Source organism: Polyodon spathula, chromosome 12 (genome assembly GCF_017654505.1).
Source record: "Polyodon spathula isolate WHYD16114869_AA chromosome 12, ASM1765450v1, whole genome shotgun sequence".
Classification (NCBI taxonomy): domain Eukaryota; kingdom Metazoa; phylum Chordata; class Actinopteri; order Acipenseriformes; family Polyodontidae; genus Polyodon; species Polyodon spathula.
Window position 1 is genome coordinate 1,734,370 of NC_054545.1, and position 23,874 is coordinate 1,758,243.

Here is a 23,874-nt window from a genome sequence, read left to right on the forward strand (position 1 = left end):
TTTTCTATATGAAACATATTTGCATTAACAGATCAAAGTGTCCCACACAGTTCGGGTTGCAGTGTATACGATGGGTTGCTAGTGATGGGCTCTTCATCCATCACACACCTCTAGTCATTTCTTTTTATTATACTGTATACTTGGCAATGGTTGCAATTGGTAAATGGAAAATCTAAATGCAGAATCACAATTTCAGAATCAGAGGGGACAGGAATTACATCTGCACACCTTGATAGTAAAGAGGGGTACAGATTGAGGGTGGAACCCTCTCCTGACTGCTCAAAATCAGCTTTGAGAAGCCAACCCATTTTTGCAGTGATCTAAATAGACACACAAACACCCCCTTTCTGAATGATTACAGTGCCACTCAGCCTTGATGAATCGGACACAATGGAATGGATTCTCAAAGCGTGTTCAACGTTCTTTATTTAATTCCTGTTTTGTTAAAGGAGAAAATGTTTTGTCAATGCTACACAATGAAAAACAAAACACTTTGAGGGTGCTGAAGAGAACTTAAAATCTACAGCATAGTTATTCGGTTCCAGTTTTGTAAAAATGATGGTGGTTGGTTAAAGCCTGGAGTGAACGCTTTCAAAATATGGCCAGCAAGTCATTGTGCTCACAAATAGATTACTAGTCAACAGGTGTTTTTCTGGGGGCGCTAAAGGGAAACGGTTTCCTTGATCTGAAACGCTCCCTGATTCCTTCCCTCTCCAGTATGAGACGGTGTACACATTGCACACGAATCCCAAGCAGGGTTTATAACTTTAATGCCTCACAAGGTCTCTATAGTAACAAGCAAACAGAAATTCCAACAGGATGCATGAACATGCATATTGAATCATTGAAATGCATCATGTTTTGTATGTGGTTTCCTTAAGGTGAAACAGACTTGCACAAAGTGCTTCAGAGAGGGCAATGAAGCGTGGCTGTGCTTCAGAAACCAGCAGGCATCGCATCACTCGCATGTCTTTTTATTAGCTTCTATTGCCCCTTTGTGAGCACTAAGAGAGGTCAGCGTGCAGCGGCAGATTGAGGGAGGTGGCACAGGCTCCTGAGCATCGCAGTCTGCAAATCGCACAAACAGCACCCAGCACCCAGCACCCAGCACTCAGGCACAGTGTCTGCAGAGAGTGATTTCATTACAGGCATTTTATAAGGCATTCGAGAAACAAAGGCAGGGTTAAAATAACAGCTGCTCGGAGAAGGAGAGAGCCGCGTCTGAACAATCATGCCTAACATCCTTACCGCTTGACAAATACATCCCCAATCAATCAGAGTTTCCATTGACTTCCAATCCCATTGAATTCCAGTAATGCCAAAGTGAACACTAAAATTTGAATGCAATTTGCACACATATGGCTTTGCATGACTTACTTCATATGGCAGGATGTGGAAGGGCAGGCAGCATGTAAATGTTGTAAATCTTATATTTGTTGTCTTCAAAAAGGCAGACAAGACAGCCATATGAGACTGTGACTGGACTGGTTAGTGTGATCTGATTGGAGGGGAACATGTGGGAATGTGATCAGGCTAAGCTGTCTTTCAGAGCAAAAAAAAAAGTGTTTTAATAAAAGCTTAGAATGAACTTCTTATGCAATCGCATATTAGCTTGATTCTGATTATTCCAAAAATAATGCCGTGCAATTCTAGCCCATTATTATTTTCAAGCAGAGCCCATCTCCCACTCTCCATTGGAGATCATTAAATACCAGCCTTCATGCACTGAATGGACATTTACATGCGTCAAGTTTTTTGTTTACCAAGCTGAAAGTATTTCTGGCAGCTTGGAGAAATTGTGGATTTCAGACCCAGGAAGAGCCGCTGAGGGCTGCACTTCTGTTTCCATCTCGTGTAACTCAATCATGAGCTGAAAATGAGGCTGGCTTTCATTGTAAAGCACCAAGAATCTGGAGAAAAACACTGCAAAAACCACACTGGTAGTTTCAGGGAAATGTAGTAATACTAAAAGAAACTTATTTTACTATAGTTTTGACTGATCATGCACACTTTTTATTATTATTATTATTATTATTATTATTATTATTATTATTATTATTATTATTATTATCAAACATACAAGTACAACCTAGCTTGCCAGTCAGTGTGGTGCAGTGAGGGACCCTGCCTTGTGCCAGGCAGCTCTTTGGAGGGATTACATTAGAGCACAGTGTAATCACTCTGCAGATGCAGTGCAGTATACAAGCACATTGCAATCGCTCTGCGGGTGCAGTGCAGTACACAAGCACAGTGCAATCGCTCTGCGGGCGCAGTGCAGTACACAAGCACAGTGCAATCGCTCTGCGGGTGCAGTGCAGTACACAAGCACATTGCAATCGCTCTGCGGGTGCAGTGCAGTACACAAGCACAGTGCAATCGCTCTGCGGGTGCAGTGCAGTACACAAGCACAGTGCAATCGCTCTGCGGGTGCAGTGCAGTACACAAGCACAGTGCAATCGCTCTGCGGGTGCAGTGCAGTACACAAGCACAGTGCAATCGCTCTGCGGGTGCAGTGCAGTACACAAGCACATTGCAATCGCTCTGCGGGTGCAGTGCAGTACACAAGCACAGTGCAATCGCTCTGCGGGTGCAGTGCAGTACACAAGCACAGTGCAATCGCTCTGCGGGTGCAGTGCAGTACACAAGCACAGTGCAATCGCTCTGCGGGTGCAGTGCAGTACACAAGCACAGTGCAATCGCTCTGCGGGTGCAGTGCAGTACACAAGCACAGTGCAATCGATCTGCGGGTGCAGTGCAGTACACAAGCACAGTGCAATCGCTCTGCGGGTGCAGTGCAGTATACAAGCACAGTGCAATCGCTCTGCAGGTGCAGTGCAGTATACAAGCCCATGTAAGCAAGTGGATTGCTCAGGACTGGATAGGGTGCTCATTGCTAGCAGAGTGACCTGAGAAGATCGATTGGCTGTTAGAGTCTTAAAGACATTCCACAACTCCTGCACCTGGGCTCTCTGACTGCTTCTGCCCTGTAGCCCCCCCCCCCCCCCCCCCCCCACACCACACACACACACACACACACACACAGACACAGACATACACACACACACACACACACACACACACACACACACACAGACTCGCACAGACTCACACGCACACACACGCGCTCACAGACTCACACACATACACACACGCAGACTCTCGCACACACACACACCTTGTGTTGAACAGTGCTCAGGAAAAGGTTCATGTTTAGACTCATTTTTTAAATTGTCAGTAATCATATTTACAGAAGCGCACTATAAAACTCCCTAGTGCTACATTTAATGGCAAAAGTTTCTTCTAGAAGTTGTTCTTCTATGAGTTTGAAGACATTGAAAAAGAGTTTAGATGAAACATTTGTGAGTACGCTTATATTAGTGTTTATATACATGATGGCTCGGAGACTTTGCACTGAATTGCATTATTGCAATGTTTCTTTTTGGTACAGTGCTGTTATGAGGGGTCTGGGGGTGCTGAGAAGAGGGAGGGAGGGAGAGACACTTCAGTGCTGAGGGATCATCAAGCCTCCTGTCAGAGTAAGGGGTCTAGGGGCGCTGAGAGGAGAGGAGATTTGCTTTTCTATTATACCAATGCACTGGGCTTCCACCCTGCCAGTCCATTCTCTCTCTCATTGCAGAACGAGACAGCTCCTTCACAATGCAACTCTCACAGGACAGTTTTGCACGGCATTTTTGCAGTGTTCCCCAAGTGCTTTCCCCTGGTTATACCATGCAGTTACCATTGTTAGCCAGGTTTTCCACGTTTACCATGCCTTGCCATTCTTTACAATGCTTCCCTGTGCTTTACTATGCCTCGCTATTCTTTACAATGCTTCCCTGTGCTTTACCATGCCTCGCTATTCTTTACAATGCTTCCCTGTGCTTTACCATGCCTCGCTATTTTTTACAATGCTTCCCTGTGCTTTACCATGCCTCGCTATTCTTTACAATGCTTCCCTGTGCTTTACCATGCCTCGCTATTCTTTACAATGCTTCCCTGTGCTTTACCATGCCTCGCTATTCTTTACAATGCTTCCCTGTGCTTTACCATGCCTCGCTATTCTTTACAATGCTTCCCTGTGCTTTACCATGCCTCGCTATTCTTTACAATGCTTCCCTGTGCTTTACCATGACCTCTCTATGCTTTACAATGCTTCCCTGTGCTTTACCATGCCTCGCTATTCTTTACAATGCTTCCCTGTGCTTTACCATGCCTCGCTATTCTTTACAATGCTTCCCTGTGCTTTACCATGCCTCGCTATTCTTTACAATGCTTCCCTGTGCTTTATCAGACCTCTCTGTGCTTTACAATGCTTCCCTATGCTTTACCAGACCTCTCTGTTCTTTACAATGCTTCCCTGTGCTTTACCATACCTCTCTGTTCTTTACAATGCTTCCCTGTGCTTTACCATGCCTCTCTATGCTTTACAATGCTTCCCTGTGTTTTACCAGACCTCTCTGTGCTTTACAATGCTTCCCTGTGCTTTACCATGCCTCGCTATTCTTTACAATGCTTCCCTGTGCTTTACCATGCCTCGCTATTCTTTACAATGCTTCCCTATGCTTTACCATGCCTCGCTATGCTTTACAATGCTTGCCTGTGCTTTGCCATGCTTTCACTCTGCCGTATTACACTTTGTTGTGTTATGCTTTTACTATGGGACACTTTTTTTCTAAGGGTTAGATATCCAGGTTAGTATCGCAGGGTAATAGATGATAGTAGGTAACTCTTCTCACCCCCTTGTGACTGCTGTGACTGCTGTAAGCATTGTGCCTCTGTCTGTCTGTCTGCATTGACATTTGTAAAGGGTATTGTTGGAAAACATGGATTGAGAATTGATTAGCAGTTTGCTACGCATGTGGACTAGCAGAGCTATACTGGTGTTCTTTTCTGAAAAGAGACTAATATTGCAGATAGCAGACTGTTTGGTTCAAATTGCATGTACTGCTAACCACTGATAGAGACGATGCGTCTACAAACTGCCCAACAATGACTGCAAGCTAATGAGATAACAATGCTGTGGACTAGAAGGGAACAGGCTCTAGACTTCAGAGAGATCAAAAGAGATAATCCCAATGGCATCAAAGGGGGTCTCAAGGAGATAACAAAAGGCAGCTGTATGGACCTTTTGTCTCCAGGAGTGTGAAGAATGCACTGAGTTCAGAGGTTGTCACACTAGCCTACACACACAGACACACACACACTCACACAATAAATTAAATTACCTTGACCATTGGTTAAGTGTAAGAGAAAGGGGAGGTGGACCATCTATACAGAAGGGTATTTAATGTCATGCAAACATTGTAATGATGAGTGTTGTTTGTCTTGTACCTGGGACCAGACTCCCTGCATATTTCAATAAACATGGCAACTGATTGAAGAAAAGGACTTTGTGCATTTTCTTGAATCTACTTACTCACCATCTATTTTTAAGGTACTTCAGGTATAATTGAGATACCTTGGTCCCATTCTAGCAATGGCAGCCCAGTCCCATTTACAGTAGCTGCCACGGTGCTGTGATTGCTACTCCATGCAGACCACTGAATTGCACAGTGCAGCCACCATCCTTTGCTCTCTCATCCTTTCTGCTCTCTCATGGCACAAAGATTGCATGTATGAGTAAAGAAATGACTTCTTATGGCACAGATATACAGCTAGCATTTCCTAGACCAAGCCTGGTCTCATTTCCCTGGCATGATACAATGTGTGAGACAAAACACATTAACAGTTAACATCTGCCTTTCTTCTTCACTTCACCAAGGTCAGCAAAAACCCAGATAACAAGACGGTACACTTCAGCATTGATCATGAATTGCTATATTAAGGAGGCACAGACCTATTGAATCTTGTGAGGTTCCAGGCAGTTCAGCAAAAATAATTAACAATTTGATAAGATATGAGTTTTGCTCAATTCTCACAGGCAGCAAGGCGCTATACCCATGCATCACAAGCTCCATCGACAAGGCTGGTGATTGCAAACTGCTGATATACAGCTTGATTTTAAGAGTTCATTAACCCTGCGCTGATTCAGAGCTTACATTACACACAGGGACAGGGTAGACTGTTGAGAGGCAGAGTTTCAATGATTTCTCACTTCTTTCCCATTAAAGGGGCACATCAAATGATTCCAATTTGTAGAACCCTTCCACTCCTCGGTGCTGTTCCATGCATTGTGCCAGCTGAGACTCCCGAGTCTTCAGTATGCTTTGGAGTTGCCATGTCCTTCTTTCTTTTTTCTACTGCTGCAGATGAGAGACCCCATATAAGAACACAAGGTGGGCAGCGGCCTCATGCCCGATTCCCATGCTGATACAGAAAGCCCCTCTGACTTGTAGAGAGTGAGGGAGATTGGACGTGCACCTCAGTGGCTTTCTGCATGTATAGACACTTTATAAAGCATGAGAAAACTGCTAAACAACCGTGCAAATGTACGTGATGACTTTGTACATGAGTGGGTGAAATAGAGAAGAGCTTGACGACCTGAATAAGGGTTTAATTGATTCAATATAATAATTAATAATCAAGGGCATGGGTGAAACAAAGACCTGGACCAGAAGTGCCGAGGAGTCAAGTCTGTATCTCTGCCGTTGGGGTTTGAAGTGACTGGAAACTGTGAGGGAGGAGCAGATGAGCGGAGGAGCGGAAGAGCGGAGGAGCGGAGGAGCGGAGGAGCGGAGGGTGAGTCACGGCAGGTATATATCATTTGGCATCAACGTCGCAGCTCAGCTGTCACTTTCAGTCAGCTGGTGTAATCTTGAATCACTCCTGTCAGCACCCCCCACGATGGGATAATGTGAGACCGCAGCTCAATCACAGGGCTGACCCGTGGAATCGGTGCTGCTCATCAGATCAACGCACATGCAAAGTGGCAGGCAGGAGCACTGATTAAAGTGAACACTGGTCCTTCACTCAATTAGAGCGTGATTGTCATTGAAGAAACCCATTTCCTGCACAAAACACTCAACTGAGCCTGGGCGGGTTGAAATGTTGTTTATATCAGTAAAGAAGGCCCTTATAAAGGTTTCTCACAGTAAAAGTACAGCAAAGTGAAATAAAGCACAGTGAAAGCACAGTAAAGCATATTAATAAGCACAACAAACCAGGGTAAACTCTGGTACATGAAAAGCATGGTGGAAACTGCAAAGTACTGTGGTAGACTTTTATAAAGGGAAAATTCTGCTTGTTCTTGAATGTGAGCTGCTCAGATCTCAGAAAGATAAGCAGCAGCAGGATAGTCACACTGTACATTTGTAACTTGGGCAAAAAACAATAACGAGGTCAGCCTCTGAGATTGTGAACTAAAGAGCCCCACCCAGAGAGCTCTTTATTAGTGTGACACAACAGAAGAGCTCTTGCTGCTGAAGGTACGTACAGTAGAACGCTCTTTTAAAATTGTGAAAGTGCAATTCATTGAACTGGGTTACTCATCCACCACTCTATAGGGGGTATTTTTCTTACATGCTTAATGTTGTAATGATATTTTTTTATTTGTTTCCAGTGGTATTTAGTGGCCTTAAAGAGTGTGTGTGGGTTTCCGAAAAATACAGCGTTTCACGTGTTGCTCCAGCTGTTTATATAACAGACCTGTCATTTCTCTTTTCATTGTTAATCCTGACACCTTTTTACACTTATAGCTTTAAACTCTGTTTCAAAGCTCTTTTCAAAATGTCTGCTCTAGTGCACTGATTGCAGAAGGAAACGCTGCGTTGGGAAGCAGGCTCTTATTCAGATTGCTGAGACGATGCGTTGGGAAGCAGGCTCTTATTCAGATTGCTGAGACGATGCGTTGGGAAGCAGGCTCTTATTCAGATTGCTGAGACGCTGCGTTGGGAAGCAGGCTCTTATTCAGATTGCGGAGACGATGCGTTGGGAAGCAGGCTCTTATTCAGATTGCGGAGACGCTGCGTTGGGAAGCAGGCTCTTATTCAGATTGCTGGGACGCTGCGTTGGGAAGCAGGCTCTTATTCAGATTGCTGAGACGCTGCGTTGGGAAGCAGGCTCTTATTCAGATTGCTGAGACGCTGCGTTGGGAAGCAGGCTCTTATTCAGATTGCTGAGACGCTGCGTTGGGAAGCAGGCTCTTATTCAGATTGCTGAGACGCTGCGTTGGGAAGCAGGCTCTTATTCAGATTGCTGAGACGCTGCGTTGGGAAGCAGGCTCTTATTCAGATTGCTGAGACGCTGCGTTGGGAAGCAGGCTCTTATTCAGATTGCTGAGACGCTGCGTTGGGAAGCAGGCTCTTATTCAGATTGCTGAGACGCTGCGTTGGGAAGCAGGCTCTTATTCAGATTGCTGAGACGCTGCGTTGGGAAGCAGGCTCTTATTCAGATTGCTGGGACGCTGCGTTGGGAAGCAGGCTCTTATTCAGATTGCTGAGACGCTGCGTTGGGAAGCAGGCTCTTATTCAGATTGCTGAGACGATGCGTTGGGAAGCAGGCTCTTATTCAGATTGCTGAGACGCTGCGTTGGGAAGCAGGCTCTTATTCAGATTGCTGAGACGCTGCGTTGGGAAGCAGGCTCTTATTCAGATTGCTGAGACGATGCGTTGGGAAGCAGGCTCTTATTCAGATTGCTGAGACGATGCGTTGGGAAGCAGGCTCTTATTCAGATTGCTGAGACGCTGCGTTGGGAAGCAGGCTCTTATTCAGATTGCTGAGACGATGCGTTGGGAAGCAGGCTCTTATTCAGATTGCTGAGACGATGCGTTGGGAAGCAGGCTCTTATTCAGATTGCTGAGACGCTGCGTTGGGAAGCAGGCTCTTATTCAGATTGCTGAGACGCTGCGTTGGGAAGCAGGCTCTTATTCAGATTGCTGAGACGCTGCGTTGGGAAGCAGGCTCTTATTCAGATTGCTGGGACGCTGCGTTGGGAAGCAGGCTCTTATTCAGATTGCTGAGACGCTGCGTTGGGAAGCAGGACAGTGGTTTGGGAGTGCAGGAGATGCAGAATTAGTGTTAGCAACCTCTGTGATAGGCAGACGGTATGTCTTTCATTTTATATAACTATAACAAAACAGCTTGGAAACAATCATCCGGATTAAAACATGATGTTTATTCTGTATTTTTACACAGGATTTGAAACCACTTCTACAGTGCTCGTTTGCATGCTTCCAGAGGATCACTCAACACAGGGCTCAAAACACAGGGCTAAAAACACAGGGCTCAAAAACACAGGGCTCAAAACACAGGGCTCAAAAAGTCACACAAAGCACTGTGCAGTGAGCAGAAAACTGACAAAACACGCTGCAAACATCACAATCTAGTTTAATAAGAGTGTACGCTGAATAGACATTTATTAAAATACATTACAGTAATAGCGCACTGTGAACAACACTGGGCTGATCAATTACATTAACATTGATCGTGTATTGGTAGTCACTGACTGCTCTTAAAGGTAGATCTACCATGTGTGTCTGAGACACATTTCAAAATACAGGCACATGAACTAAATGTAGCTACACTGAACTGAATTACATTGTTAAAAACAAATACATACAACCAACTGAAATGATCTGGACCATAACTTTGTTCCAGGTTGTGGATTTGATATGGAGTTTACCTGGGTATAGACGCTCACTCATTGAGCAGTTACCCCTTTGCTTTCCCAATGGCTATGCTATCCATTTACCTTAGTTTAACATGTTTTCTAATCTGCTTTATCATACCTCTGGGCTTTACAAAGCTTCCCTATGCTTTACCACGCTTTCACCTAACCTAGCTTTCATCAAGGGAATCATCCGAATGGTTCTAAAAGTTACACACTGTCCTGGTGTGGTGACATATCTGCACTGGTTGGAACATTTGTTAGCCAATGAGATTGCTCCCTCAGATTTTGCCATTTTCTAATGATTTGTATTTCACGACAAGCAGTCTGGAGGATGCAGATTTTCTCCAGTATGGAGGGTTTAAGAGATGGTCACGTGTCACTGTTCAGACCAGATCAACGACCTGGCAGACTCTCAGTCTCATAGAACCAGTGCCATCCAGGCTGATGTGATGCTCATGGAATCTGGGAATCACGTGGCCCTGGCACACTCCATCAGGATCGTTGCATTTGCAAGCACAAACTGCGCTGGATAAAATCCAAGAGGGGGGTTGAGGTTTGTGTTGCAATGAGAAAGACACTTCTCTCCAAGAACACCAGACTGATGATGCCTCCTCAGGTTACAGCTATGACAGGTCTTTCCTTTTCTTTATTTGAATAGAAGAAATAAGGTCAGTGCCACTTCCATCAACCTGAATCAGGCATCCAGCAACAGACTGGCGTGCCATGCCGTTATCCCAATGAAATCCCAAAGGCCTGTTGTAACCAGCGCCATGTCCTCTGCAAGGTAAACATTCTTTTTAATGGGACCACTAAGAGTGATCCTTCCCACTTTATCAATTTATGGAGGGGTGGCATCAACGTATCTCTCAATGAAACCCCAGAAATGGCCTGAAAGTCTCTGGCTAGTGGAAGGAGACGTGCCTCCCCAGCACCAACTTGTCGGTGGGGATGTCCTCCATGGTGAAGCAGGTGTGTATCTGGGGGATTCGATGGGAGGTCAGGGTGTGGGTGTGGGTGAGAGTACTGCTGCCCCTGCCCCCCCGGCTCTGCGTGCTGCCCTGGTGCCCCCGAGAGAAGTACCTGCCCAGGTGGAAGCGGAACTTCTCGTGGAGCGAGGCGTAGATGAACGGGTTGTAGCAGGCGGAGCTCATGGCCACCAGGTGGCAGGAGACCTGTACCACATTGACGTAACTCTTATCCAGGATGGTGAAGTCCGCATCCAGGTCCATAATCAGGTTGACCACCTGCATGGGCAGCCAGCACAGGGCAAAGGAGAGCACAGAGACCAGCAGGAGCCGGAAGGTCTTTTGCTTCTTGCGGGCCCAGCGCTCCCAGTTTGAGGAAGGGGCCGCTCCGGGGATGCTCCTCTTCCAGAGGTGGCGAGTGATGGCGCAGTAAGAGATGGAGATAGCTGAGAGGGGAATGAGGTAGGAGAGCAGGAGCAGGGAGCAGGAGTAGATGAGCCGCTCCTTCTCCTGGTCCTGCCAGAACTCCTCGCAGATGGCCATGTTGTGGCCCGCTTCTCTCAGGTCCAGGTGGGTGGTGTGGAGGGAGGTGGGGGTCGAGAGAGCCAAGGAAGCCAGCCAGATGGCTCCCACCAGGTAGAGGCAGTGGCGACGGCCAGCCCTCCTGCGGATTGGGTACGCCACGACAACATAGCGGTCAACCGCAATGGCAGTGAGTGAGAGGACCGCCACCAGCACTGTGGCAGCCTGCATGAGCGCGACAAAGTGGCACGTGAAGCTGCCGAAGAGCCAGCCGCGCGGCTCGAAGGCGTAGGTCGCGGTGAGCGGCACGCAGAACAGACACATGACCAGGTCGGCCGCCGCCAGGTTCCCGATGAGGAAGTTGGTGGTGCTGTGCAGCTTCTTGGTGAGCGCGATGAGAAGGATGAGGAGCAGGTTCCCCGTGCAGGCCACCAGCACCAGCAGGGCATACAGGGGGATGAAGAGGGGCTTGAGGTGGAACAGGAGGTCCAGGCCAGTGAAGGGGCTAGTGGAGGAGGAGGAGGAAGGGAGTGAGGCGTTGGGCCAGGACTCGTTCACTAGCACGGCCAAGTCCATCGCTGGAGCACGCAGACCCCCCCGCTCTCCAGTGATCAAACCTGGAAGACGGGGAGGAGATATTATTGATTGATTAATATATTAAAGCAACATATACAATCTGCCTGTACACTTTATTAGGACCCGTCTGCCCCATTGGTTTGGTTTCCTCCAGAGAGTTTAGTTTAGGTTGACCATGGAATGTGACTTGGGATCCCTGCAGGACTCTAAAGCAAGTCCACTCAACACTGACATGCTTGTTTGTATCTTGCTGGCTATATTCAAGCCGATACTGTATCAGAGGAGATGATCCCTGAAGCGTTTGCAATGGTTTGTGATGAGCGTATCAGAGGAGACGGTCCCGGAAGCATTTGCAATGGTTTGTGATGAGTGTATCAGAGGAGACAGTCCCTGAAGTGTTTGCAATGGTTTGTGATGAGCGTATCAGAGGAGACGGTCCCTGAAGCATTTCCAATGGTTTGTGATGAGCGTATCAGAGGAGATGGTCCCTGAAGCGTTTGCAATGGTTTGTGATGAGCGTATCAGAGGAGACGGTCCCTGAAGCGTTTGCAATGGTTTGTGATGAGTGTATCAGAGGAGATGGTCCCTGAAGCATTTGCAATGGTTTGTGATGAGCGTATCAGAGGAGATGGTCCCTGAAGCATTTGCAATGGTTTGTGATGAGTGTATCAGAGGAGATGGTCCCTGAAGCATTTGCAATGGTTTGTGATGAGTGTATCAGAGGAGATGGTCCCGGAAGCATTTGCAATGGTTTGTGATGAGTGTATCAGAGGAGACAGTCCCTGAAGCGTTTGCAATGGTTTGTGATGAGCGTATCAGAGGAGATGGTCCCTGAAGTGTTTGCAATGGTTTGTGATGAGCGTATCAGAGGAGACGGTCCCTGAAGCGTTTGCAATGGTTTGTGATGAGCGTATCAGAGGAGATGGTCCCTGAAGTGTTTGCAATGGTTTGTGATGAGCGTATCAGAGGAGACGGTCCCTGAAGCGTTTGCAATGGTTTGTGATGAGCGTATCAGAGGAGACGGTCCCTGAAGCGTTTGCAATGGTTTGTGATGAGTGTATCAGAGGAGACGGTCCCTGAAGCATTTGCAATGGTTTGCGATGAGCGTATCAGAGGAGATGGTCCCTGAAGTGTTTGCAATGGTTTGTGATGAGCGTATCAGAGGAGACGGTCCCTGAAGCGTTTGCAATGGTTTGTGATGAGCGTATCAGAGGAGACGGTCCCTGAAGCGTTTGCAATGGTTTGTGATGAGTGTATCAGAGGAGACGGTCCCGGAAGCATTTGCAATGGTTTGTGATGAGTGTATCAGAGGAGACAGTCCCTGAAGCGTTTGCAATGGTTTGTGATGAACGTATCAGAGGAGACGGTCCCTGAAGTGTTTGCAATAGTTTGTGATGAGCGTATCAGAGGAGATGGTCCCTGAAGCGTTTGCAATGGTTTGTGATGAGCGTATCAGAGGAGACGGTCCCTGAAGCGTTTGCAATGGTTTGTGATGAGCGTATCAGAGGAGACGGTCCCTGAAGCGTTTGCAATGGTTTGTGATGAGCGTATCAGAGGAGACGGTCCCTGAAGCGTTTGCAATGGTTTGTGATGAGCGTATCAGAGGAGACGGTCCCTGAAGCGTTTGCAATGGTTTGTGATGAGCGTATCAGAGGAGACGGTCCCTGAAGCGTTTGCAATGGTTTGTGATGAGCGTATCAGAGGAGACGGTCCCTGAAGCGTTTCCAATGGTTTGTGATGAGCGTATCAGAGGAGATGGTCCCTGAAGCGTTTGCAATGGTTTGTGATGAGCGTATCAGAGGAGATGGTCCCTGAAGTGTTTGCAATGGTTTGTGATGAGTGTATCAGAGGAGACGGTCCCTGAAGCGTTTGCAATGGTTTGTGATGAGCGTATCAGAGGAGACGGTCCCTGTAAGGAAGAGCTTGTTCCCCAGCAAGCTGATAAAGCCCAGATTTCAAGCCCTAAAGGGTTTGTTTAAAACTAGCATATAATTGAATCCTTGCAGATCCTTACATTGGGGTTGCACAGCTGTTAACAAGGACACTTCCTCAAACTATGAAAGGTCATCTTTTTGTTAGACTAAATTGCCTCCAGCATTACAAAACATATTAGACCCTGTTTTGTCACACATCTCCACTGTCACTGTATTTAATTCCTCATCCTATTTAATACTCTGTTGTGATGTTTGTGTTGTAAGATGCTCTGTGTTTAACACTCTGTTGTGATGTTTGTGTTGTAAGATGCTCTGTGTTTAACACTCTGTTGTGATGTTTGTGTTGTAAGATGCTCTGTGTTTAACACTCTGTTGTGATGTTTGTGTTGTAAGATGCTCTGTGTTTAACACTCTGTTGTGATGTTTGTGTTGTAAGATGCTCTGTGTTTAACACTCTGTTGTGATGTTTGTGTTGTAAGATGCTCTGTGTTTAACACTCTGTTGTGATGTTTGTGTTGTAAGATGCTCTGTGTTTAACACTCTGTTGTGATGTGTGTGTTGTAAGATGCTCTGTGTTTAACACTCTGTTGTGATGTGTGTGTTGTAAGATGCTCTGTGTTTAACACTCTGTTGTGATGTTTGTGTTGTAAGATGCTCTGTGTTTAACACTCTGTTGTGATGTTTGTGTTGTAAGATGCTCTGTGTTTAACACTCTGTTGTGATGTTTGTGTTGTAAGATGCTCTGTGTTTAACACTCTGTTGTGATGTTTGTGTTGTAAGATGCTCTGTGTTTAACACTCTGTTGTGATGTTTGTGTTGTAAGATGCTCTGTGTTTAACACTCTGTTGTGATGTTTGTGTTGTAAGATGCTCTGTGTTTAACACTCTGTTGTGATGTTTGTGTTGTAAGATGCTCTGTGTTTAACACTCTGTTGTGATGTTTGTGTTGTAAGATGCTCTGTGTTTAACACTCTGTTGTGATGTTTGTGTTGTAAGATGCTCTGTGTTTAACACTCTGTTGTGATGTTTGTGTTGTAAGATGCTCTGTGTTTAACACTCTGTTGTGATGTTTGTGTTGTAAGATGCTCTGTGTTTAACACTCTGTTGTGATGTTTGTGTTGTAAGATGCGCGGTTGCTGGTCCTGTCTAGATCATGAATTATTGACCAGGCTTATTGGGTTTTCTTTGCAGGTCACCCACAGAGACACTGAACAGTCCTGAGCTAGATTCTCTTCGGAGACATGACAAGCTGTCAGGTGGTACAGGAAGGAATCCAGAATGGTTTTGTATCCCTGATTGTAAATCACGGTGACGCATATGAAATGGTACAGACGGGTTAGATAAGTAAGTGCAGATTCATTGCTGAGTTTACGTCTCTGTCACACACACAGCTACGTGCCCCCTCTTCCCTGTCAGTGGAGATGCGAGGCAGAGCAGACTGTGCATCCACAACCTGCAATTATGCCTCTCGTTTCCAGGGTCTCCTGGTTCCAGTGCGATGGATCTGAATAAACAGGGCATGCCTGTCGGGCCCAGGTCACGATGAGTCACTCCCTCTGCATTGCTGCAGGATGGTCTATGAGATTATAAGGGCCACGAGATGGAACCTCAGGACAGGAGAGTCACTATTGGTAACAGGAATTGTGGATACACTTCAAAATACAGGTATGCTAAAATACGAGTGTGTGTGTGCGTAATGTTTGTTCATATATATATATGTGTGTGTGTGTGTGTGTGTGTGTGTGTGTGTGTGTGTGTGTGTGTGTGTGAAAGCAGGTATAACTGTAGTGTATGTAAATGAAATGTCTGTTTTTGGATGTACATACGTTTTAAATGTTAGCTTTCGTAGTTCAGGAGGCATGCAGCAGGGGGCTTCCAATTTGCTGTCAATTAGAACCTATTCTCTATTTAAGCCCTGATCACTTGCACCTTCGCTGTCTAGTGTTTCGTTTTCCTCCTTCTCCCCTCCTCCACCTTCTCATACATGCCTTCGCATCGGTCATCTCTGGGGGGCAAGTGAGTCTTACTTCCCCAACCTTAGGGCTAGGCATCAGCCTCCTTTTACCTTCAGGGGTGTTCTCACCATGTGAGTCAGAGCGGACCCCCGGCCACTTTGTTCTTTCGCAGCTCCTGCTCTTATCTTGCCTCACTCGAAGCTCTCTTCTATACTCAATTCAGGACGTGGCTATTCCATGCTCGAGTCCCATACTAACCTCTATGCCTCGTCCTTATTTCAGGTCCCAGGTAGCGTGAAGTCTCGGCCAATTGTGGGTCTAACGAGCACCCCTTTACAGAAGTTTCAGATGCTGGGTACCTCTCTTTCTCTCTCTCTCTCTCTCTCTCTCTCTCTCTCTCTCTCTCTCTCTCTCTCTCTCTCTCTCTCTCTCTCTCTCCTTTCGTGTCCCAGTCTTCCGGGAGTCATAACCCTTGTATGTGTTTTCAGTTGCTGGGTCCTTCGCCCCTGTGTTGTGTCGGCATCGTCGCCCTCAGTCAGTGACCACCTTCTATCCTAGCTTCCATGTCCAGCTTCACTGGTCTGCTACTAGAGTGGGCCTCGCCTGTTCTTCTATCCTAGGTCCGGTCTTTTCTAGTCGGCACTCTGTCCTACTTACCACTCCCTTCTGCTTCTTCTGCTCTATCCTTACAGCCCCAGCTCAGAAATGATTAAAAAATCTTTTATTTCAGGACGTTTCATACAAAAGCCCTTCCCCTTCTTCTTCTTCTTCTTCTTCTTCTTCTTCTTCTTCTTCTTCTTCTTCTTCTTCTTCATCTGTGTAGATAGAAAAGTAGACCCAGCGCAGCGCACGATACCAAGTTCACTGCGCTCCGTTTACTTTTCTTTCTACAGAGGCGATGAAGGGCTTTTGTCCGAAACGTTCTGAAACACTTCCTCTGGAATACAGAGCGCCTGGTGCAGTGCAAAGATTGAACATTTTGCTCCAACACAAAACAAATAAACTAAACGGAATCTTGTTATAAAACAAGTAACCAACCATTTCCAGTGCAGTGCTTATTTCAGGTCTGCTACATGCACCCAACCCAGCGGACAGTTCTTGGGAAATAATTAAGAAACTCTTCATTTTAAAATGTGCAATAATAATAATAATAATAATAATAATAATAAATACTCTTGTATACAAGGTGAATTATTCCTGGTAAATCAATCTTATATCACCCAATGAAAGATTTGCCATTGACAGTTACACTATAAATGTAATCTCAGGACTACATGAAACAAATCCATTCTTTCTACAGTATCTATGGTGAATCCTATCATAGATACTGTGCAATGAAATCTGCAGTAAGTAGCATTATTATTATTATTATTATTATTATTATTATTCAGAATATATTTGAAAACTCAAGAAATATCCATACCCGTTTATTGCTTCACATCCATCCAAACATGTACATACATAAATACACACATACATACATGTACATACATAGATACACGCATACATACATGTACATACATAAATACACGCATACATACATGTACATACATATATACACGCATACATACATGTACATACATAAATACACGCATACATGCATGTACATATATAGATACACGCATACATACATGTACATACATAAATACACGCATACATACATGTACATACATATATACACGCATACATACATGTACATACATAAATACACGCATACATCCATGTACATATATAGATACACGCATACATACATGTACATACATAAATACACGCATACATCCATGTACATATATAGATACACGCATACATACATGTACATACATAGATACACGCATACATACATTCTCACATGCATACATCAAATATCGAAAAATAAACAGAATAAATAAAAACGCGCCCTACCTTTAGAAAAAGGTAGACGATGCGCTCAGCAACAAGTCTTCTTTGCCTTGAAGTCCTCTTCTCGTGTCTCTCTTCAGACTCGAAGGCACAGTAGCTGCTGTACTCAAGCAACCAGGAGCTGATAAAGTAGAAAAGCCCCTCCTTTTACTCACAGATAACACGAACTTGTGTCCGGCGGTAAGGTGATGATCTGACCAGTACTGATCACGATGACAAAAGCCCAGTTAAACACGCTCAGTCTGAATCACACCGGACTAAAGCACCTAACCAACTGTAATTCTGTCCCGCCCTTCTCTGTGCTGAATTCAAACACACTGTGTGTTACCCTGGCTATATCAAAGAGTGTTTCTACCCATCGAGCCTGGTTACATGCGTCTTTAGGAGAGAGCGACAATAAATGAGCAGCCCCGAACTCAATAACTATAATGTATATATTAGTTAAAGGTTTAATTGTAATCTCTATTAAACTGTATTTAATTAATCAGACTTCAAATAGCAGCTTTGTAACCTTTACAAACAGACTTTAAAAATTCTCTTCAATGAAGTGACAGTTACAGATCCGTGGCAAAATACACCCACAAATCAAAGGACTATTAAAAACCCATTACACTGGGTACAGGTTTAGCCAGCTGCAAACTGCTTGCAGTAAATCACTCCAATTAAACCTTCAGAGGCAATCCATGCAGATCTGTCAGTGCGATTGCAGAGCTCGGGTCGGCGTGTCATTACGCGCGTTATTGGCGGCATGCTTTGTAAAGGGTCTCTGGAGAACACGCTTCAGCGTGCATTGACTTGGACTTCATTAACACAGACAGCGGCTAAAGAGAACTACCCTACCGCAGTGCTGAAGACATGATCCAATGCATTAGCTTGACAGTCCAAGGAGAACCGCAAACCCAACCCGTCCGGCTCAGTGACGCATCTCTTACCATGTCAAAGAGCTGGCTCGGTGGAGAGGTACAGTAATACAGGGCTGTTAACTCATCACCCTTTAATCCCAGATAAGAAAAAACCAGTCACGGTAATTATATATTTTTAATTAGATTAATTAGTGAATCGGGGCATCTTTAACACCTCGTGGAAATAATAAATATTTATCAGGTGGTTTCACAGTTCCCGATGAGCAGTGATGTCGGATTTATCTGAAGTACCATTGGCTAGTCGAGCTGTGAAACCAGCCGTATGAAACTGGTCGAGTGCAGCCGCGATTCTAGTGTATCATCTGGCGTTAGAAACACCTGGGACCCAACCAGGTAGCAAATGTTGCGATTGGGATAAAATAATTGTGCCGTAACTGTAGAGTTATACAGCGAGCAATTTAAGAAATACCGTGTTCCTGATTTATAGGTGGAAGTGAAAAGAATGAAAGACAGAAATGATTACTCATCAAGTATCAGAAGCAGCTCTGACTTGTAGTCACATAGCTGCCCCTGTGAATTTATCAATTCACAGTTACCTCCATCTAGCGGCAGCTGCAGCGCAGGGAACGCTGGTAGCAGCAGCAACCCGGGGGTGCCTGGTTGGTGTTAATTGACGCCGGGACTGTGCCACGAACTCTGTGTATGTGATTACCAGAAGCACCGGCAGCTCTTTCAGGCGCAGAAGTTATTAATCACAGCTATCAGAAGTGTTGTCAATATCTGGGATTGTTCTTCTTTTTTGACTCCTCAGACCCCCGTGGAAGAAATAATTCCACTGAGAGTTATAGCAAAAGGGCAACGCGAACATACAGCATTCCCCAGCCTCCCATCCTCAGGAGTCTTTTCAGAAGCATGCTTTCTTGCTGGAATAGTTTTTCAGCCTAAATAAAAACGAAAATGATCTCAGAGGAAACAACCATAGAGCACCTTCCTGAGCACAGCATTGCCAAGGCTGGAAACTCACAATACTCCTGCACTCGGAACTACCTCGAGTTAGCATTATTAGAATTGCTATTGAAATGACCAGGAGCCAGGAGTCAGCACAATCAAGCCTCTGGTAAATACATTATTATGAACCTACAGCGGCATGAATGAATAGTTTTTTACTTGTTCATGCTGTGATGAGAAGTGCGATCAGTTCAGAGCAGATGTAACGAGTCTGATTGTTCCCATTCTCCATAATAATATTCTGCAATTCACGACTTGGTACAGAAGTGAGTTTCTAACCCTGTGCATGACAGGTAGGATATGACATATTAGTTGAATGAAGGTGACAGAAGCATCCCTTCACGCTGTGCATCCAGCCTGGGGTGCTGCTTGCTGGTGTGACTCTGTAACAGAGGGAGGCACACTGAAGGTAATTAGGAGCTGCTTAGAACAAGGTCCTGGTTTGCAATGGACTGACAGCCACAGATGAGAACCAATTTGGCCTGGATTCAATCCAACCTAAGGAGGCGCCATAGATAGCCATTATAAAGCATAGCAATGGCAGAGGCATTAAATTCAATTTAATTCAGCCCATTGTCATAGTCATTTAAATTTCCTCTTCCAATTGAAAAACAGCCACCTATAATCAGAGCACAGAAACCTGCTGATACAGGCCTGTATCTCAGGGCTTCGTCTTGCTAGGGTTTGTCGCATCCAGGCATTTGAGGCTGCTTCCCAGCTACGATCATCAGCCCCTCTAGCAAGACAGAAAATGAGGAAGAGGTCGACTCAAAGCACTGAGACGGGTAGGGTTAGGGTCAGTTCACCTGGCTTGAATACTGCTGCTAGCTGCCTGATTGAAGGGTCACGTGGACATGGGACTGGGTCACCTCCTCACTCCAGTGTCCAGCCTGTAACACTGACGAAGGCACTGGCCACTGCATCTGTCTATATATCGGTACTTTATTCTCCAGCTGTATTGCTGCAATGTATTTTAATGGAGATTGTAAACAGAGAATCAGGCAAGATTGATTGCAAGAGAAACATTGAAACATTGAAAATAGATGGTACTGGTACAGCCCGGTGGTGAACACAGTAATTGCAAGTTCCATGAATCACTCTGTGTGCTTACACCCCGTACCAAACACGGGCAAGCCTTTCACTAATACAAATTCAATATTGGCTCAGTCAAATTGGACTAATTGCACCACTTTACTTGACCAATTATGTCACCTAATTGCTCTTTCCGGTCCATGTAAACGCCGTTCTTTCAATGTGAGGGTTGATAAGAACTGCTGATGAATTATGAATGGAACGAAACACAAAACCGGCAGCTCTTTCAGACTGCTGTTAAAACAAGGAGACCTCATGAGCTGTACTTTATAATGGCTGTGTATGGCAGCGCCATCATTTTGATTGAATCCAGGCCTTGGCTCTATTTGTAAAGCTAATCCTCAACCACTTCTTTTTTATTTTCTATAAAGTATCCTTAAAAAAAATTGTGTTATTTAAAACAAAAACAAAAACAAAAAAACAAACAGGTGGCAATCGGTCTGAATAATTCATTTTCTGCGGAAGTGAAAGGACAGGCAGCAGAAATCAATGCTGTCTTTTAACAAGCTTGCATGGGACACATTTCTGGAGAAAGTCAGCAGAAAGAACTAAATACTGTGCAATGCAAACTGGATTTAGACTCAGTTTGCATGTTTGTTTATCGATCTGGGTGTTTCATGCTGGACTGAAAGAAAGTGCAGTCATTTCCTGTAAACGCTTGCTTGATATTCGCAGCAAAGCCCCTTCCTTCCAGCCCCCGCCCCTTCTCGAGTCCCCCCAATACCGGAGAAGAGGGGCGCAGAGACTCAGCACTCCAGATCATGCTGATAGGAGGCGGCCAGGCTGCTAATTGGTACTGTTTGAGGGATCATTAAAACTTCACTCTGCTCGTAGGTCAGTATTTAAGGTCATTTAAATGTGGGGGCAGTATCGTCTGATTGGTATTTGAAGCTGTGTGATCTGAATCTCAATGCCGCGCCTGTGAATTAGCAACAAAATGATGTTTATTCAGTTTGTAATGAGGATCAGAGACATGACTCACTTATTACTGATGCTGCAGAACAAAATCTTTCTCAGGTCAGCTGTAGAGCCCACATTCCCTTTCTCCTCACACACAGAGCTTGAGAAGAGTCCCAATTGGACCTTTCAAAGTGCTGTTAAAATATTTAAATATAATTCCAGGGATCATATCATACCTCACCTATATCCAGGTCTCTCTACATCCCTGAATAGATCATTCTCTCTCATTTAAATATATTCTTTTAGGTGAGATTTATTCAATTAAAAGTAATACTCAGAGGAGTGTTTGCCCTGCATGGTGATTCATCTGAACACTCATTTTAAAGGGCAGCTGTTGCAGGGCAGTGCAGTGTATGTGATCGCCAGACTTGGTTTCCTGTAGAGCAGCCTCACCTGACAGTGCAGTAAATCAGAGGCTGCTTCACCTTCTCATTTCAAAGCTGCTTTCATAGAGACATTTCTCTGGTGACCCAATGAACCAAGAACACAGGACACACTTTCCCCCAGACATGCTAACAACAATCTGTGTGTGCTTGTGACAGGATGAGGCTGATTTGCTGTTTTATTTTGTGGCCATGCTTCCCTGTCCCAGAATGTCATGGGTCCCTGGCTCTCTCTGTTCCTGTGAGAATGTGGCTGGAATTGAGGAAACTGGCACTGTGATTGGTTGGCCAGTCCATTAATAAATGATTCCGGTTGGTAATTATACAGGTGTGTATAAAGACCACTGGAATCCCAGTCAAGGGGTGGTAGGCTGTGGTAACACTTTGAATACAAGCTGCTCCAGCACAGGCACCAATGTTTATTGAAAGTCTACAAGCTGCACCAGGGAAAGCTGTGGCATGGTTTTCTTTACTTTCTTTATGTTTGTGTTTGCAAATAAGAGCATGCACAAGCACTCAAATATATTGGAAGTTGTTTGTGTGTTGACTGTTGGACCAGCACCACTCGCTATGCCTGCCAGTTTAGAACGGGCATGTTTATCAGCGCCTTCAGCCGTGCCTGTGTATACCACGGTATACTGCAGTGAACTGTCTATCAGATGACCGCGGTATACTGCCGTGAACTGTCTATCAGATGACCGCGGTATACTGCCGTGAACTGTCTATCAGATGACCGCGGTATACTGCAGTGAACTGTCTATCAGATGACCGCGGTATACTGCAGTGAACTGTCTATCAGATGACCGCGGTATACTGCAGTGAACTGTCTATCAGATGACCGCGGTATACTGCAGTGAACTGTCTATCAGATGACCGCGGTATACTGCAGTGAACTGTCTATCAGATGACCGCGGTATACTGCAGTGAACTGTCTATCAGATGACCGCGGTATACTGCAGTGAACTGTCTATCAGATGACCGCGGTATACTGCAGTGAACTGTCTATCAGATGACCGCGGTATACTGCAGTGAACTGTCTATCAGATGACCGCGGTATACTGCCGTGAACTGTCTATCAGATGACCGCGGTATACTGCAGTGAACTGTCTATCAGATGACCGCGGTATACTGCAGTGAACTGTCTATCAGATGACCGCGGTATACTGCAGTGAACTGTCTATCAGATGACCGCGGTATACTGCAGTGAACTGTCTATCAGATGACCGCGGTATACTGCAGTGAACTGTCTAAGTGGCTGCCTGCACTAAAGGCCATCTTTTTCTAGCTGCAGTAAATCACAAGACAATGCTGCCCCCTGCTGGTACAGAATTGCATCGCCATACACTGAACAGGGTTGACTGCTCTCACCAGGCCAGTACATGCAAGCGAATGAGCAGCCAGTCCTGTTCATGGTCTTTGGTGACATTGGTCAATACAGGGCCACGTCTGTGATAGTTTCCCCCCAGCACTGCGCCTCTCTTCAACCATGGGGGAGGGAAGGGGTTGTATTCTGACACTGCTGAAATTCCACAGCAAATCTAGCAAGAATCTTTTGCGATTTATGATAAATCAGTCATTTTTTATGTTAATATTTTATTGTTGAATATAGTAAGGGATTCTGCAGACATCAAATATATGCAGAGACACAGGTAGATATACTGCAGACATCAGATATATGCAGAGACACAGTTAGAGCAGGAAGGTTACTTATAATCTGTTTAAAGATAAATCGATGATTATAGTTTTTTAAATGGATGAATCAAATCAAAGTTCAATGAAATGGTGATGCAGTATTGATAACACCTTCCTACAGGCTTCATGACACTGTGGAGCCACAAGCCTGCAGAGTCACTGTGAAAACCACATGACTTGGTTATGTGTATTCATAACATGCAGCATCCAGACCTATTAACAGTGTGACATGCAGACATACTGAAAGAATAACTGTTTACTTCAGTATTTCATGAAACCAAATGCACTGGAACAGAAGATTCATAAAGGCCGATGATTTTCTGTGATTCAAAGCTATTTACACTGTCTCTCTATTTTTTCTGTCTAAATAATATATATATATATATATATATATATATATATATATATATATATATATATATATATATATATATATACCTTCAGGAAGGGTTGTGTTTGAATGATTTATATGACGTGGG

The 23,874-nt window shown here is 45.0% G+C and overlaps 1 protein-coding gene across 1 annotated transcript; it reads right to left on the reverse strand.

The window, feature by feature from the left end:
• Window positions 1-10,449: 10,449 nt before the first annotated feature.
• LOC121324290 (prolactin-releasing peptide receptor-like) lies at window positions 10,450-11,610 on the reverse strand. Its single transcript, XM_041266001.1, has one exon. It carries the CDS (start codon window positions 11,608-11,610, stop codon window positions 10,450-10,452), a length of 1,161 nt encoding a protein of 386 aa, XP_041121935.1.
• Between the last annotated feature and the right edge of the window lie 12,264 nt (window positions 11,611-23,874).

What these genes read in the sequence shown, in the direction of transcription:
- LOC121324290 (XM_041266001.1), bottom strand. Translation starts at nt 11,610, where the DNA reads ATGGACTTGGCCGTGCTAGTGAACGAGTCCTGGCCCAACGCCTCACTC.